At 40.0% G+C, this 16,966-nt stretch overlaps 1 protein-coding gene across 7 annotated transcripts in view; it reads right to left on the bottom strand.

The window, feature by feature from the left end:
• BPTF (bromodomain PHD finger transcription factor) overlaps window positions 1–16,966 on the bottom strand; it is an 80,776-nt gene that overhangs the window by 26,649 nt on the left and 37,161 nt on the right. For 6 of the 7 annotated variants that reach the window (XM_044449460.1, XM_044449458.1, XM_044449455.1 and 3 more), the window contains 7 exons: window positions 16,003–16,138; window positions 15,204–15,458; window positions 12,426–14,799; window positions 10,293–10,417; window positions 4,647–4,775; window positions 4,371–4,521; window positions 2,067–2,190 (listed from right to left, as the gene is read on the bottom strand). In XM_044449460.1, the coding sequence (XP_044305395.1) occupies window positions 2,067–2,190; window positions 4,371–4,521; window positions 4,647–4,775; window positions 10,293–10,417; window positions 12,426–14,799; window positions 15,204–15,458; window positions 16,003–16,138 (3,294 nt within the window). The remainder of the gene's footprint in view (window positions 1–2,066; window positions 2,191–4,370; window positions 4,522–4,646; window positions 4,776–10,292; window positions 10,418–12,425; window positions 14,800–15,203; window positions 15,459–16,002; window positions 16,139–16,966) is intronic. The other variant, XM_044449461.1, reaches the window with a different exon arrangement.

A 16,966-nucleotide genomic window follows, 5' to 3' on the forward strand; every position in this document is an offset into this window, starting at 1 on the left:
GAGGAGCTCCCTCAAGGCAGAGCTTAAGTGTACTAAGGCTACAGTGATCTGATCACTTTTCTGGAAGCAGAAAGTCCTACTAAATAGTTTCTCGGTGAACATGCACAGGATTAGGCAGCATGCCTTGCAGGTCAGTATGTTAATTTCAAACAAGAGAATTTCCTAAATAAGAGATGCCAACGTAATCACAGTCATAGCTGGAAATTCGAAAGCTTCAAAGGAGGAGTGTTTACAGGAGGTAAGCAGAAGTCCTGAACAGATTGGCACTGGCATACAGAAGCAGTGAAGCAACTGAGCTACAGAGTAAGATGTGCCCAGCCGGAAGTGCTCTTCTGCTATGAACATACTAGGGGAGAACTTCAATGAGTCACTCATCTCAGCCTAAATATGCACCTGCAGGTCATAACAGAAACCTGCCTTAGGGTTTCAAGATAATAGTTGCCCCTCCACAAATGCAAGGGATCCTTTTGCTGGTGAAGGGAAGAGGGATCCAGCAGGACAGAGTGCTTTTTATCAATTCTTATTTTCCCCTTGCAACTCCCAACATCAGCCAAACCCCCAAAGGGGATTTTCAGAAGCAGGGGGCACTGCAGAGAGGAAGTAGGAATCGGCAAGAACTGCTCTCCCACTGAACCATTCAGTATGCATAGTTCTGCACAGGCCTGGATCCAACCTATTTTGAACTGTAAAAATGCACATCTGAACTATTTAAATATTAAATATTTAAGTTAAGTTGTCTTGCTGAAGTATGTTATGCTTTCTTATTTTATTTGTTTTTTGAAATGGGAGATTAAATATTTTTCATTGTTTTACAATATCCTTTACATTTAACAGGATATTACTTTTTAACATAGTATTTTGTTATCCATAAGCCTTTAAATGCCTGTATTATTTAATGTTATTTGATTATTCACCATTCCAGACACTTTGTGCAGAGGTGTGATTCAGAACCCTAAAACTAACTAATTAGAATACTTGGTTGGCTTTCCAATCTGTTATACTGAACCATATAACCTATGATTATATTATCAGGCACCCATAATAATGTGCTTTCAACAATTTACTTGTTTACCCTGGCTTTTTCCAGGCATTAACTTGTCTAAATGTTGTTGTGCTTTTATAACGATGTACTGTTTTATAATTTGTTGTAAAATTGCTTTGGGAGTTAAAAAGTGGGAAGCGGTATATAAATATTCTTATTGAAACAGTTTGATCTGAAACTGTGACACCTTGCCTGAGAGTGAATGTTTTACTAGAAATACATTCTACTGGCTATGAAAAATAAGCAGAACTGCTCTGTGGCATCATCTAAGATTTGGCAATAAGCCATTTTAAGCAGACCCACAAAACTGTATTATTTTAGAAGATATTTTAAGGCTTTCTCTGATCTTTTGTTTTTTCCTCATTTCTACTGCTGCTATTGATTTAGTCTTAATAATATTATCTTACCATACTGTAAGTTCCTTTAAGTCAGCATGTTAAGTACTATGTTGGATATACATTTAATTGTGTGTGTGTGTGTGGGGGGCAAGTGTTAAAAGGGCAATTGCAAAGCAAGGGCAAGTGTTCTAACAAGTTAGAGTAACACAGTGCTTTACTGGACAAACAGAAATGCTTACAGATTTTATCACAACATGCTAGTATCACAAGCAGCAGATTATAAATACAGATACAAAATTATACACAGAAATTAATCATTTAGCTTCCATTCCAACATAGAAGCATCTCTGATTCCACGCTTGGCAAGATGTACATTCTTTCCCTATCAGACTTAGGCAAATTAGGTATCCTAGCAACCTCCACCTTAATACCATTGTAAGAGAATATGGACTGGAATACTACACTGAGAGAAAACAGTCAAATTCCAAACTCGGTAAGATATAAAAAGCACACTGAATTAAAAATATGATATAGCATTATGGGTTTCCACTAGGGATCGGATCTTTTTACCCCCATGAAAATGTTTAAAAATGTATAAAAAAGAGACACTTCCATGTTTATTTTTGGCTGAAAAAATGAAAACTACGCAAACTTCAACAGGCGGGACTACTAAGAGGCTATCCCACCTGCTGGGCAGCCAATCGCTGTTGTTTTAGTTGAGCCTCCATTTGGGCCTTGAATTCCTCAGCCTTCTTCTGTTCACTAACCTTAGCCTGCTGCTCAACTGCTTGTGCCTTTTCCTTCTCCACTCTGCAAAAAGATAAACCATAATTACTGTGCATGTATTTTGTATCAATAACTCATTTTATATGACTTCAATCAATTCCCCAGGTTATTGCTATGCTGTATCTAAGTTCCATACTGCACTTCAACAAGTATTCATTCATTTGAGATACCTAGGGAAAATTCATGCAGCTAGATCCAGAATTTCCTCCCAAGAATAGAGACTCCTTCCATTTGTGGAAGAAATCTGAACCCCATGGAGACTTCCCACTGAAAAAAAGAGATGGGCAGTGATTTTTACAGATATCCCGTTCAATCCTCAGTGCCACTTCCAACATTGTTCTGGAAGAACCCCTCCTGAACAACCAGAAAAAGGTGGAGAGGAGACTGTAAAGCAAGCTGGAGAAAACTGTCAACCTGGCCCTTCCCTCGAGCATCAGCAGAACTCTCAAGGATGTCTGGATCCAACTCTGTGTGGCTGCATTCCCATAAAAAACATTCTGCTTCCTGTCTGAACTACCAGTAACCCCACAGCCACTGGCTGAAATTCTAATGTTTCATCAACTGAATTGCTGGAACAGGTGTCCCCAACCAATTTGGATTTGCGGTCACATCTGCAAATTTGAAAATTTGCTACACACACCACCATAAAATGCATAATCAGAGAATCACTGCTTTGACATTTCCCTAAAGCATCTGCTAAGCTTAGGATGAGTCCTCTTCTGCAAAAACTTTTTAAACGCAATATAACATCTTTTTAAAAGCGGCTGTCTAAAGGAGTGATCCTATGGCCCCTAATGTCTGAGATGTTGTAGGATTTTTTGGATTTCCAACTCCAACCTCAAAGCCAGAAAATGAGGTTCTGCCCTGTCTCACCACCTTGCATTTGGTGAGAAAAGAATCATGCCAGCTGCTCTCTGAGGTCAAGACAGCAATGTTGGACAAAGATATAAGCAGACAGGGAAGGGAGCTGACTGCAGAGGCCAGGATCTGAGGTATCCTGGAGCCACTCCAAGCTTCCTTCTAGACACTCCAGCAAGACCAGCAAAAAAAGTCAATTTAGCAGAAAATTCAGAGCAGGGGATTAGGAGGTAAAGAGTGCTGCCACTGCTGTACTGCTCTGCACTGAATGCCTGTGGGTTTGGGAGTGTATGAGCATCATGATAGGACTGATTACACCTTTGTTCAGCTAATGCTGGCATTGCAATACAGCTAATGTTAATTGTAAACATATGTTTTGGCAATGTACAGTAGTTCCTTCTTTGTGGGGGAAGTTATTACATGGAAAAATGTACTGGGACACTCTTTACTATTCACTGATACACTCTTTTGAATTATTTATCAGCTTGACAGAAACCAGTAAATCATCAGTGGAAATGGATTTTTTGCTCCCTTCTCCCTTTTTGCTAAAAATATCAGTATTACAACCATGTTGGGGGGGGGGGGAGACCTCTACCACTAACAACTGGGAATATAGACAACTGAGGACATTACAACACTTTCAACCTTGGAACAGGTGGCATATGGATACCACTTCCAAACAGATACTGATTTGGATATTTGGTTTACTTTTGTTGACTCTTAAGCAGAGTTGATAGACAACTGTATGCATTTCATATTGATCCATGTTCTTAAAAAAAAAAAGATTTTTTTCCTTAAAAGATTGAGTGCCCACAAGCCTAGCATTAGGGACCACATTTTGGGCACCATAACCCTAAATTTATTGGTTCTGGATAAAATAAGCAGGGAGTTAAAGACAATAATAGTCAAAAGGCAAGAACAGAGAAACAGCAAAACAGTTTAGCAATTGAAGGAAGAGAACCGATAGGAAGACAGTGGACATTCAAAAACACTAGAGGGAATGTGGGCCAGGGGAAGGGTGGCTGAAAAGTCTTTCTGACTCAAATTCTCATACTAGTTCTCAAATTCTCATTACTAGTTGTAATTCGCAAGTCAGAGCTTTCGTATTTTTTTACAACATATTAATTGATAGCAGAGAATGTCAGCTGAAGGAGCATATGGTTAATGGTGAAAAGTTGTTTTCTTTGGTTTCTACATATCTCATTGCACAAATAGTTCTGAATTATTTTTGATCTTTAAACTTATTTTAGACATTAACTGCTAAGTGCATGTAAAAGTGAAACAATATTTGTACATGCAGCATGACATAAATAAGTCAAAAGTGCTTCATTTAAACTGAAGGTTACCTTTCAGAAAATGCTTTTATTTCCCACAGTTCTAATTCCTCTTCTGCTACCCAGGTTTCAATTATAACAGGGCCTGTTTGCTTTGGAGTTTCTGGCCTTTTAGGCCTCAGTGCACTTGATCGAAGACCTTTCCTTTGAGGTGTAGGAGTTTCTATAGATAAAATCATGGAAATATTCAGTTTAAGGGCCAGTAAGTATTTAGTTATAAAATGCTAAAATTTCCCAGGATAGACAAATTCCTTTCAAGTAACTTTCAAATTTTATACACAGACATACCTTTTGGGGCCTCTGGAACACCAATAGGACAAATTATTTTTCGTATACAATATTCTGATCGAATTCCATATGGTCCAACATCCCGTCGTTTGATTATTTCAGTTGTTGTAATTTCTGTTTCTGATGTTTCTACAAACATTTGTTTGAAAAGATTCATTACTTAAAGGTACTGCCAAAATAGTATTTTTAAAATACTTAAATGATGGAATTTTGGGTGAAAAAGCATTCCAGTTTTAATCTGAATAAACTCAGTATCAGTTTTAAATGACCTGAAGTAAGGATGTACTGGAAGTGGGTTCAGCTGAGGGGATGGACCTCCATATCTAATATGAACTGTAATTTGGGCATCTTTGTGAACGACTAATGAAATTTGTAGAAGGATACAGTAGAAAACCATGGGACTACAGCCACATGGCTCTTGCATAATTTATGCAGAATCAGCCAATCTGTCCCTACCCCACATACAGCAAAAAAGGCAATTTCTATAAAACTGGGATTTGCATAAGTGGGCCAATTCTGTATAAATTATGCTAGGGCCACATAGTTTTGTGTGGTGTATTTGTGCAAAACCTCTTCATGGATCACTGCCTTGCCGTGGTGAAGGGGCTTGTGTAGCACAATGAAGCTATGAGCTATGCTGTGCAGAGGCACCCAAGACAGAGTGGTCATAGCAGAGAGCTCTGACAAAAGGTGATCCACTAGAGAAGGAAATGGCAACCCACTCCAGTATCCTCACCATGAAAACCCCATGGACAGTACCAGAAGACTAAAAGATATGTTGCCGGAAGATGAGAACCTCAGGTCAGAAGGTGCTCAATGTGCTACTTGGGAAGAGCAGAGGGCCCAATACAATTAGCATCAGAAAGAGTAAAGCGACTGGGTCAAAGCCAAAAGGACACTCAGTTGTGGAAGCATCTGGTGGTGAAAGGAAAGTCCGATGCTGTAAAAACAATACTGCACAGGAACCTGGAATGGAAGATCTATGAATCAAGGTAAGTTGACGTGGTCAAACAAGAGATGACAAGACTGAACATCGACATCTTGGGTATCAGTGAACTAAAATGGACAGGAATGGGTGAATTTAATTCAGATGACCATCAGCTATACTACTGCGGGCAAGAATCCCTCCGAAGAAATGGAGTAGCCTTCACAGTCAATAGAAGAGTAGGAAAAGCAGTACTGGGATACAATCTCCAAAACGACAGAATGACCTAAGTTTGAATCCAAGGCAAACAATTCAACATCAGAGTAGTCCAAGTCTATGCTCCAACCACTGGTGCTGAAGAGGCTGAAATTGACCGGTTCTATGAAGACCTAAAACACCTTCTAGAAAGAACACCAAAAATGATGTCCTTATCATCATGTGGGATTGGAATGCTAAAATAGGAAGCCAAAAGGTAACTGGAATAACAGGCAAGTTGGCCTTGGAATACAAAATGAAGCAGGGCAAAGGCTGGAAGAATTTTGTCAGGAGAACATGCTGGTCATAGCAAACACTCTTTTCTGACAACTCTACACATGGACATCACCATGGTCAGCACAGAAATCAGAATGATTATGTGCTCTGCAGCCAAAAATGGAGAAGCTCTATACAATCAGTAAAAACTAAACCAGAAGCTGACTGTGGCTCAGATCATGAGCTTCTCGTTGCAAAATTCAGGCTTAAATTGAAGAAAGTAGGGAAAAACACTAGGGCACTAAGGTATGACCTAAATCATATCCCTGATGAATATACAGTGGAGGTGACAAATAGATTTAAGGAATTAGACCTAATAGACAGAGTGCCTTCCAGAATTCTGGAAGGAGGTTCACAACATTGCATCCCAAAGAAAAAGAAACGCAAGAAAGCAAAATGGTGGTCTGAGGAAGCTTTACAAATAGCTGAGGAAAGAAGGGAAGAGAAAGGCAAGCAAGAAAGGGAAAGATACACCGAACTGAATGCAGAATTCAAGAAAATAGCTAGAAGGGATAAGAAGGCCTTCTTAAATGAACGGTGTAATGAAATAGAAGAAAACAATAGAATGGGGAAGACAACATATCTCTTCAAGAAAATTGGAGATATGAAGGGAACATTTCATGCAAAGATGGGCATGATAAAGGACCAAAACGGCAAGGACCTAACAGAGGCAGAAGAGATTAAGAAGAGGTGGCAAGATTACACAGAAGAACTATACAAGAAAGAGCTTAGCATCCCTGATAACCACGATGGGGTGGTCACTGACCTCGAGCCAGACATCCTGGATTGTGAAATCAAATGGGTCTTAGGAAGTCTGAGCAACAACAAAGCTAGTGGAGGAGACAGTATTCAAAATCCTAATAGACAATGCAGTTAAACCGCTATACTCAATATACCAGCAAATCTGGCAATCTCAACAGTGGCCGCAGGATTGGAAAAGGTCAGTTTACATTCCGATCCCAAAGAAGGGCAATGTCAAAGAATGTTCAAGTTACCGCACCATTGCACTCATTTCACATGCTAGCAAAGTTATGCCCAAAATCCTACAAGGTAGGCTTCAGCCATATGAGGACCAAGAACTACCAGAAGTACAGGCAGGTTTTTGAAGAGGCAAAGGAACTAGAGATCAAATTGCCAACATACGTATGCTGGATCATGGAGAAAGCTAGGGAGTTCTAGAAAAACAGCTACTTCTGCTTCATTGACTATGCTAAAGCCTTTGATTGTGTGGATCACAATAAATTGTGGCAAGTTCTAAAAGAGATGGCAGTACCAGACCATCTTATTTGTCTCTTGAAAAACCTGTATGCAGGTCAAGAAGCAACAGTGAGAACTGCACATGGAACTACTGATTGGTTCAAAATTGGGAAAGGAGTTCGGCAAGGCTGTATACTGGCGCCCTGTCTATTTAACTTATATGCAGACCACATCATGTGAAAGACGGGGCTAGATGAATCACAAGTGGGAATTAAGATTGCCAGGAGAAATCTCAACAACCTCAGACATGCAGATGATACTACTCTAATGGCAGAAAGTGAAGAGGAACCAAAGAGTCTCTTGATGTGGGTGAAAGAGGAGAGCGCAAAACTAAGATCATGGCATTTGGTCCTCTCACTTCCTGGCAATTAGATGGGGAAGAAATAGAGGTAGTGACAGATTTTATTTTCTTGCGCTCCAAGATCACTGCAAAATTTGTGCAAAACAGAGCCAGAAGTCCACAGCAAGTTTATGCCAGAAGAACGTTAAATCTGAATCTAGGAAGCTGAATCATGAAAATCTGTTGGATTTTCACCCCACTCCTAGACTCCTCACAGATCCCTAGAAAGAAGCGTTGTGGGTCAGGACATATACTAGAAAATAAATGGTCTAGCATGAGTCATGGATCATTTTCAGGCTTACACCCATAATTTCCATTAATTATTACTATGATTAGAAAGAGTTCTAATCCACTGTGCAATGCTCTTCTCAAACAGTTTTGACCTTTGTACTATAATAAACCCAAAATAGTGCTATCACAGGAAAGTACATTTACTTTTTATTAATACTCAAGTAAGCGTAACTAGTTTCACAAGGGCTAGATTATGGCCTTTGTTTGATTCAGCAAAACCTTCAGAGTTACACAGCTGTCAGAACTGGACACTCTGTTTCCACTGCATCCTGGAGAAGAGAAGGCAGCTGGAACCTCTAGCCATGGCCCCTGCTAAGACACAGCCTTACAGACTCCAAAGGGAGGGGTCTGCCTACTCCCATTCCACAACTCTGTTCCTTGGACTCCTCTTCCTTGGCTTCAAACTATCAGCTGCAAAGTAATACACTGGTTGGACCAGTCTGTCACCTAGTACTCTGGACGATAATGCAGGCATCAAACATACAGACACATTTAAATCCATTACAGTGAATTCATTTAAGAATTAAGTATGTTCACCTCCTGTATGATTATTGATTTTATAGGCAGTTTTTGGTCTTAAGGTCCTCAAGATTGTGTATAGAACAAACTTTAAGATAGGACCAAAACAAGAGAACACCCCTGCCAAAAAACTAGCTTCAGCCCCCAATTAAAAACCACCAAATGATAAAAAGAACAAAAATATCTTTATCGCTAGCCAGAAACTGAGCAGTAAAGGCCCTACTCGAATCTTCCAAAGAAGTTCCATAAGTGAGTGCTGCTAAAGAAAGGGTGTGCCCCATATTCTCACCAAACTTTGGTCTCTGTAAGTGGTGAAACATTCAACAAGATCTTCAATTACATAAAAAGGAAGTAGTCTTCCATAAATCCTAGCCACACACCATTTAGGGCTTTCTAGAATCAGGACCCTGAACTGGGTTTGAAAGCCAGTAGAAACGATATCAAGACCAAAGTAATATGGTCTAGAAAGCACACACCAGATGTACACTTTAGATCAATTTGGTTGCTGCATTGTCTACCAGCTGCATTTTCCAATCACTTTTCAAGGTTAGCCCAACACAGAATGCACTGCAGTTGTCTCAATAGGAAGCCTAAGGCATATGTCATTGTAGCTAGAGCTGTCTCCTCCAGGAAGGGATGTGACTTGTGCATCAGCTGAAGCTTAGCAAGAACACCTCTGGCCAGAGCTGCCAAGTGTGCATCCAGAAGCCAAGCAGAGTCCCAAAGTTGTGCATCTGCTTCTTCACAGGCCATGCCTTCTACAGAGGGAGAGCAATCCATCCAGAACAGGCTGTATTCTCAAACCCTGGTAAATTTATCTGATGCTCAAGGCCTATTGTCCTATCAGAATTCAGTCTCATTAGTCCATATCCACTCCAATTCACTGTGTCTAGGCAACAGTTCAGGACATCTACAGCCTCTTTGGCATCAGTTGAAAGAGAGCTGGGTGACATCAGCATAATGATGGATTGTTTTTTCCCAGCAGATTCATAAATATGTCAAAAGTAAACAACTGGCAATGAAATAACCAACATGTATTAAAACCCAATTCACAGCTCATTTTATGTCTAGAGTGCTGGAGGCCTACATTTGCGGAATCAATGCAACACACTCACTGGTGTGGTTATCACGGCGGGAGCCAAGTACATCTCTTACATTCTTCAAGATTGGTGTTCTGCATCTACCACCTTATTTCAGCTGCAGAATCTTATCCCTAACAGGGGAATGCAACTCAATCCAGAATATGTCAAATGAGACACACAGCTTCCTCCGTTTCTAGGGGAGGGGGGAGGGGGGGAGTGAGAGAGTTGTATGTCATCCACAAACTTGGTAACATGTCATTTCAAGTCTCTAGATGACCTTTTCCAACAGCTTCATGTACATACTAAAACACCATGGGAGGACATAGTATTGTAGAACCTAAAGGACAAATACTTTGTGTGCTAACAAACTCTGAAGACCTTGGAGGGAAAAGAGAGCAGTATGATTGGCAGGAAATCAGGGTTGGGGTAGGAATTGGGCAATAAGAGGGTCAGGGCACCAGTACGGAGCCACATACAAGGCCTTGGAGGAGCATAACACCCTTGTGCACTCCTGGTCTAAACAATCATATTCATCCATATAATCATATCGATCCATCCATATCAAACCTTCAAAAGGCAGAATGAAAAAATGTTAAACTAAAAGCAATAAAATTTATATAGCAAATTACAAGTTTTTGCAAAAAAGCCACTACTGCTACTGTTTTATAAATTAGCCAAATGAAATATTCCTTTGAAACTACCTGTGCGTGTAGTTCCTCCACCAGGTGGGGGTTTGGCAGCCATGTCATCCCACTTCAGACATGCCCAGAGTAACCTCAACATAAGGCTAACCCCTGCCAAAGATTTTACAGTTTGAAGTCGGTATCTGGAAAAATTCATAAAGGAAATCATATATGGCACATTTCAAATTGCATTAAGTTCATAGTCTAAATCTCAGAGATAAAGCTAAGAGTTTTAAAATCTTGCTCACAACAGAAGTGGAGATATGTTGTTCATGAGTACATACTTCAGTACTATATGTTAGACAGACCTGCATAGTCCCACTAAATCTTGCTCATCTATGGGCGCCATCCACTGTGGCTGCCAGTAACTCCCCAAATTCAGTGGATTGTGAAGCATGGGAAGAGTGCAGAGGAAAAGGACTGCCTCCACATTTTGCCCACCCTCCAAAGAGCCAACTGAGGAGATGCTGAGGCATCACTGAGATTCCTTGTACCCCAGCACAGCCCCACTCCTCCCCTCCACTGGATCCCCCTCTGGGGCCATGACCAAAGCTGGACTTGCTACTGCAGAGCTGCAGCCAGTAGGAAAACAACTGCATCAACTGTGAGGCAGAGTAAGGGAGTTCCAACTCTAATAGAACTTAGTGCACAATTCTGTGGCAAATAGGTTGTGTCTAGACAACCATGGGACAATTCAGAGTCACAGCTCCAAAGTGCAAGTTTTTAAAGCAATCCAAATATGTTCAACTAAGATCTAGAACAGAGGACTACTTAAGTGATGTTTTCCTAAAAGGATATAAAGAACATTTTCCTATGTTCACACAGTAAAATATACTATCTGGCCAACAGTGTCATTTGTAAAAGACACTGGATGACAATTGGAAACCAAACAGGTATGTATTCAGGAAGAAGCTGAGATATCCAAGCTATGAAAGAAACATGCTGTTAACCAACTGAAAAAATGGTATTTTAGAACAAGGGTTTGCAACACAAAATCCTTACTCAAGCATACCATTCTGAAGGATTATGGATGATTTGAGGATTTTAATACAGGTAAGCTCCAAATAAGGCCAGTATATATTGTTAGGAACCAAGGCCATACCCTTTGAAAATACTTTCACTAAATACTGACAAAATGAAGGCTGTTGAACAAAAACACTTGAAACAACATAGATCAAAGAAAACCTATGCAAAGCAAATGACCTTGGACAATCATCTCTTTATGAAATATCAAATGATTTATGCTACACTCATTTTAATTGGCTTGAATAAGAACGTAAGAAAAACTATGAGGGATCAGACCAAAGGTCATCCAGTCCAGCACTCCATATACATGGCAGCAGACCAGCTGCCCACAGGATCCCTCACACAGGATGGGTGCCGGACCTCCGCCTGCCCAGCCCCTCGGCAGCTGGTGTATGCAGGCAGGCCACTTCTGCTGAAGGAGGCAGCACACAGCCGGCCAGGCTAGTGGCCACTAACAGCCTCCTCCTCCTCCATGAATCTGTCCAATCCCCTTTTTAAAGCCATCCAAATGGGTGGCCATCACAGCGAATTCCATAGTTTGGCTATACATTGTGTGAAGAAGCGCTTCCTTTTCTCTGTCCTAAACCTCCCACCAGTCAGCTTCATGGGAAGCCCCCAAGTTCAAGTGTTACAGGGGAGGGAGAAACACCCCGCCCTCACTTCCATGCATTATTTTGAACACCTCTGAACAGCAGGTCAGGCTTTCACATAACTTCTCAATAAAGGGTTTAGGTATCTCACAGGGCATTCATTCAGCAGATCTGAAATGTACAATGCACCAAGTCTGCAGTTTCTTGCCCATTTCCTCACCTTCTCACACAGCAAATGCAGGGAACTCCCAGATGTGCACAGGCTGCACAGTTTGTGTGCCTTATTCTTCTTTAGTATTATTTACATATCTTGACCCTTACACTAAGCTAAGTATTGGAGCTTTCTACTTGAAAACACACATTAAAAGTTTGCTCCTGTCACATAAATGCAGTCCAAACACTTGACTGACAAACTAATGTGGGCTTATGATTTTAAAAGGATGGCAACTGCAGCACTGGATTATAATACCCATATAGATCATGCAATGAAATGATCACCAGCTCAAATTATTGTAAAGGATTGTTAACACTGTACCTCCAAGTGATACCAAATGTTGGTCTTGGGGATGGATATGGCCAAATGTCCAAAGCAGGCTTAGCAGTATAGTTGAAGCAGGGGACTTCTCTGATTCCTCCTTTTCTTGCAAGCTTCTTCAGGTCATCATTGGGCAAAACAAATATGCTCTTCTTACTGCTTTTAGTAATGAACTTTCTGTAAGATGGCAAAGCTGTTCCAGAACGAGTCTTCTTAGGTCTTGAGAATTTCATTAGCTTCACTTTGTCTCTTGTAGAATATTCCTTGCTGACAGTCATAGAAGTCACCAATGTTCCCCCTGGTGTAGTCAAGGAATCCGTCACTGTTGTTGTAACCACAGTTTTACTATGCTCCTTTACAGAAATGATGTCGGGATTGCTATCTGAAGTAGGAGTGCTAAGCTTTGTTACAGTAGTGGTCATGGTGGTGGTTACAGTAGATATGGAACAGTTTTCAGTAGATGACACCACACTTTCTTTATCATCCTTGATGGCTGACAACTCTGATATTTTATAAATGGTTTTGGATTCTGTGGAAATAGTTGATGTGGTGGTCACTTCTGTAACAACAGCTTTCACTGCATTCTCTCCATTAATGCTTTCAAGTTTGTTGTGCATCTGTAGTCCATTCTGATCAGCAAAATCATTGCTCAAGCTTGATTCTTCACATGAAATTACAGGTGAGGGGGCAGATTTCTTAACACAAGGAGATTCAATTTCCATGCACTCCGTTTCACTATATATACTGTTCTCATTACAGGAATGGATGGGTGGGATGGATGTGTCATCCACGGGACTTGCTCTTTCAGGAGAACACTGCTTCTTTCCAATACTTTGAACAGACTGAGATGTATTATCTGCAGGCAAGTCATTCTCTCTAGAATCTCCATCTGTATCTGCTGAACCCTCTACATCCAATTTCTTTCTCTCATTTGTATCTTCCACAGCAATATCACCATTCATAAAAGGCTTTACAGGTTCATTAGAAGAAAAAGGTTTAACTAGAGGATTGTTCTTATTAACATTATTGACTTTAGAGTCAATATTGCTCTCTGTTTGTGCAAGTGTTTCTCTTTTTAAACATTCTTCATTCGGTAATACTTTAAAATCAGGGTCTTTTCCATTGATTTGAAATGCTGTTGTCTTTTCTCTTTCCGTCTGAGTATCCAGTTCTCCATTTTTATTATTTTTGTCAGCAATGCTTTTAATCTGATCAAAGCATTTGTTTATGGAACTTGGTGAGACACACTTCTCCTGGTCTTCCTTTTCTCCATTTGCTTCAGTGATTTTCGACTTCACTACCTCATCAATATTTTCTCCAATATTGTCAAGAATTTGGGCTTCAAATGCTTTTTCTGAAATGAGCTCAGTATGCAATGAGGTTAGGCCTCCAATAGCTTGCTTTGGATTCACTGCAACTGTGGGTTCAGCTGCATCTTCACTGTTTTTCAGAGAGCACTCTTTTACCTCATTTGCTTGCATGGGTAGCACCTCAGAATGATCGTCTAAACTACATGTTTCTGCAGAATCACTGTCCTGTTTTTCTGATTTTAATTCTTCCCTTTCTTGCCTAGTTGAAGAGGAAGCATCTCTTGCGTAGCCACTTTCAGTTACCATTGGCTGAATAACATTTTCACACTGAGACTCTGTGATACTAGCTTGCTCTGAACATTTTGCACTGCCCTCTAAGATGTCGCATTCACTTGCTTCTTTGTCTTCTACAGGTTTAGAGTCTTCCGTAACAGAACTGTCCATTTCACTCTCCTTACTCTGGATCTGATTTTTATCCATATCCATTTGTTCTGAAACACTTTCGTTAGTATCCTTTCCCAACAGAGTTTGAGTATCTGGGCACTGAACTGAGGATAGGTCTCCTTCTCCCTCCAAAAGTCTATTCAAACAAGGCAACGACTGGACTGATTCACTGCTTTTGGTAAAGTGGAGACTGCTAGATGACAAGTGGTCTTTAACAGGATCTTCAGTTTGATTTGTACCTGAAATATGGATTCTGTTTTGGGAAGTAATGTCCACCTGCTTTCCATCCTCTGTTTTAGCTATCTGTAAGTCATCCAGATTCTTCTCTGGACTGGGAGATTTACAACCTGAAGAGTTAGCACTAGCTTTAAGTTTTATTCTTTCTAGTCGCTGCTTTTCCTCCAGTGTAAACTGTTTTACTCTTCTTTCAAGTAGTCCATCCAGTTTTGATGTTTTTACTTTCCTTTTATAACATGTCCTTAAGTGAAAACCTTCACTAACATTGATTAAATCTGCATTTATAGGGATTTCAGATTTTGTGGAGGTATCTATTTTTACTTCATCTATCTCCATAGGTTCTTCCTTGATGTCTTTATCATTTTCACCAATTTCTTTTTCCTCTGTGAATAATAAATTTTAATCATTAACACACTGGTAACTAACATATATACTTAGAGATCTAAGCTGTGGCTGACTGCATGTATTCTTGTGTATATGAATACTAACACACTGTACTAAAAATAACACTACATGGTTCTTGCACACTCATTTCAATATTAAACACACATATCACAACTACACTGGGTCACATCAAGCGGAAGTGGTGAAGTGGCACACAGACATGCAGGTGCACATAATCAACTTAACGCACCATGCATTCATATACACCATAGGATGTTTCATGGATTACTCTAAGATTTATCTGTACTCATATTTTCTATTACCCACACAATGAATCAGCAGAATTAATCCACAGAAAGCTAAATAGTAACCTACCTACCCAAATGGATAAAATGCCCATTACCTTCTTTCATATGATCTGGTTTTTGTAGATGTTTGTTAATTTCAGCTTTTTCTTCTTTTAATTCATTTTCCTCCTTGGTTCGTATTTTCTTTATGGTCTCTGCATTTTCAGATTCTTTTTGGTCCTTCTTGTACGGCTCACGGAAGTTTTTTATTCTGTCTTTCAATGAACCATGTTCTGTTTTTACTTTTGCTGGGTTTTTCCTTTTATCCAGTTCACGGTGCTTTTCTGGGATGGCAACGGTATCATTTTTTGCTGGTAAAAAAATATGCATTTATTTTTATGATTTCTATACCACCTTTCAGTATAAAATTATTAGGATGGCATCCATGTATGGATTATTCAATTTTTCTTTTCTTTACATCTAAGTATAGTAAACAGGGGGCCTGAATGTTCTTAACTTGCTTAATTTAGAGTCAAATAAGGGTAAGGACAAGGAAGAATAAACTACTTCAGAAATTCATATTAAAACAATATTATTTCATACAGCATATTAGACAAAATAAATACACCTACACAAATTCAATATTAGGTCAAATTACATCTGAAAGGAACAAAATTATTTGTGAAGGTAAATAGCAAATGAAAACTCCTGTTTTTTTTACTAAATAGGTAGAAAAAAAGTTTTAAATATGCTTATTTTCCTGTGTCTTCTAATGTGCTGGTTTTAGACAGAAAGAGGTTAAAAACAGCAAGACTGTAGAACTGATTGAAAACACACCACTGAAATGTCTGTTTTTGATGTCGCTAACTGAACTTGCGTTAAATTCTATTTCAAATAAAGATTTCCAAAACTTACCAGGTAGTAATTTTCGGTAACTGACATTAGTATTTCCAGGTAATCTGGGTACAAATCTATGAACATGTGTTTTACTAATCCATATCCATCCACCATATCCTGTTACTCTATATTCTTCTCCTTTTTGTTTCCAAACCTGTTAAACATTGTTAAATGCATCTACTTAAAACACTTAAATAAAATTAAAAGTACAATCCATAATTAAAATGTGGATTTTAAAGAAACACTACAAGAAACGACTTCACACTCAGGCCATAATGCACTATCACAAAGGCCTGTGAACAGCCCTGGAGTATTTTTTTCTGCCAAGACTAGCAATGCAACCAGGAAGGGAATGACTCTACACAGCACAATTAAGAAAAGGCAAAAATAAAGGGTGCAGGGCAAATCTATAAGCAACATGGTTTCCAAAATTTCCAGAGCATTTCAAATATAAACATTCTTCCTAAATAAAATAATGTTTTGATTGAACTCAGGCTCCCTTCCAGTGCCTTCTGCAATTGCAAGTTCCCTTCGTTCAGTCTGGAATGGGGGCCCTGTAGCACTTTCAGGCCTCTTGTTGCTGGTTTCAGGACTGCAGAAAGGAAAAGGGACTCCTTTCTTTTCTGCTCGACTGAAGCCTCCCCCTACACTGTTTGCTATATAGCTATGGAACCTGGCTCTGGAACCTGGCCAGTTTGCAGGGGATGGGGTATGAGGCAAGACTGAGGGAATTGGGTCTCTTCAGCCTGGAGAAGAGGAGACTCAGAGAGGATCAGTTGGCGACAGACAGGTATGTGAGGGGGTGTCACATGGAGATGGGTAGAGACCTGTTCTCCCCTTCAGAGGAAGGCAGGATGCACTCCAACAGAGCAAAGCTCAGGGAGCCACGGTTCCATTTAGATGCCAGGAAGCACTTCCTGACAGTTAGGACCCCGAGGGTGTGGAATGGGCTTCCATGAGAGGTTGTTGAGGCCCCATCGGT

Source organism: Varanus komodoensis, unplaced genomic scaffold, assembly GCF_004798865.1.
Source record: "Varanus komodoensis strain SLA01 unplaced genomic scaffold, ASM479886v1 scaffold59_1, whole genome shotgun sequence".
In the NCBI taxonomy this organism is placed as follows: Eukaryota; Metazoa; Chordata; class Lepidosauria; order Squamata; family Varanidae; genus Varanus; species Varanus komodoensis.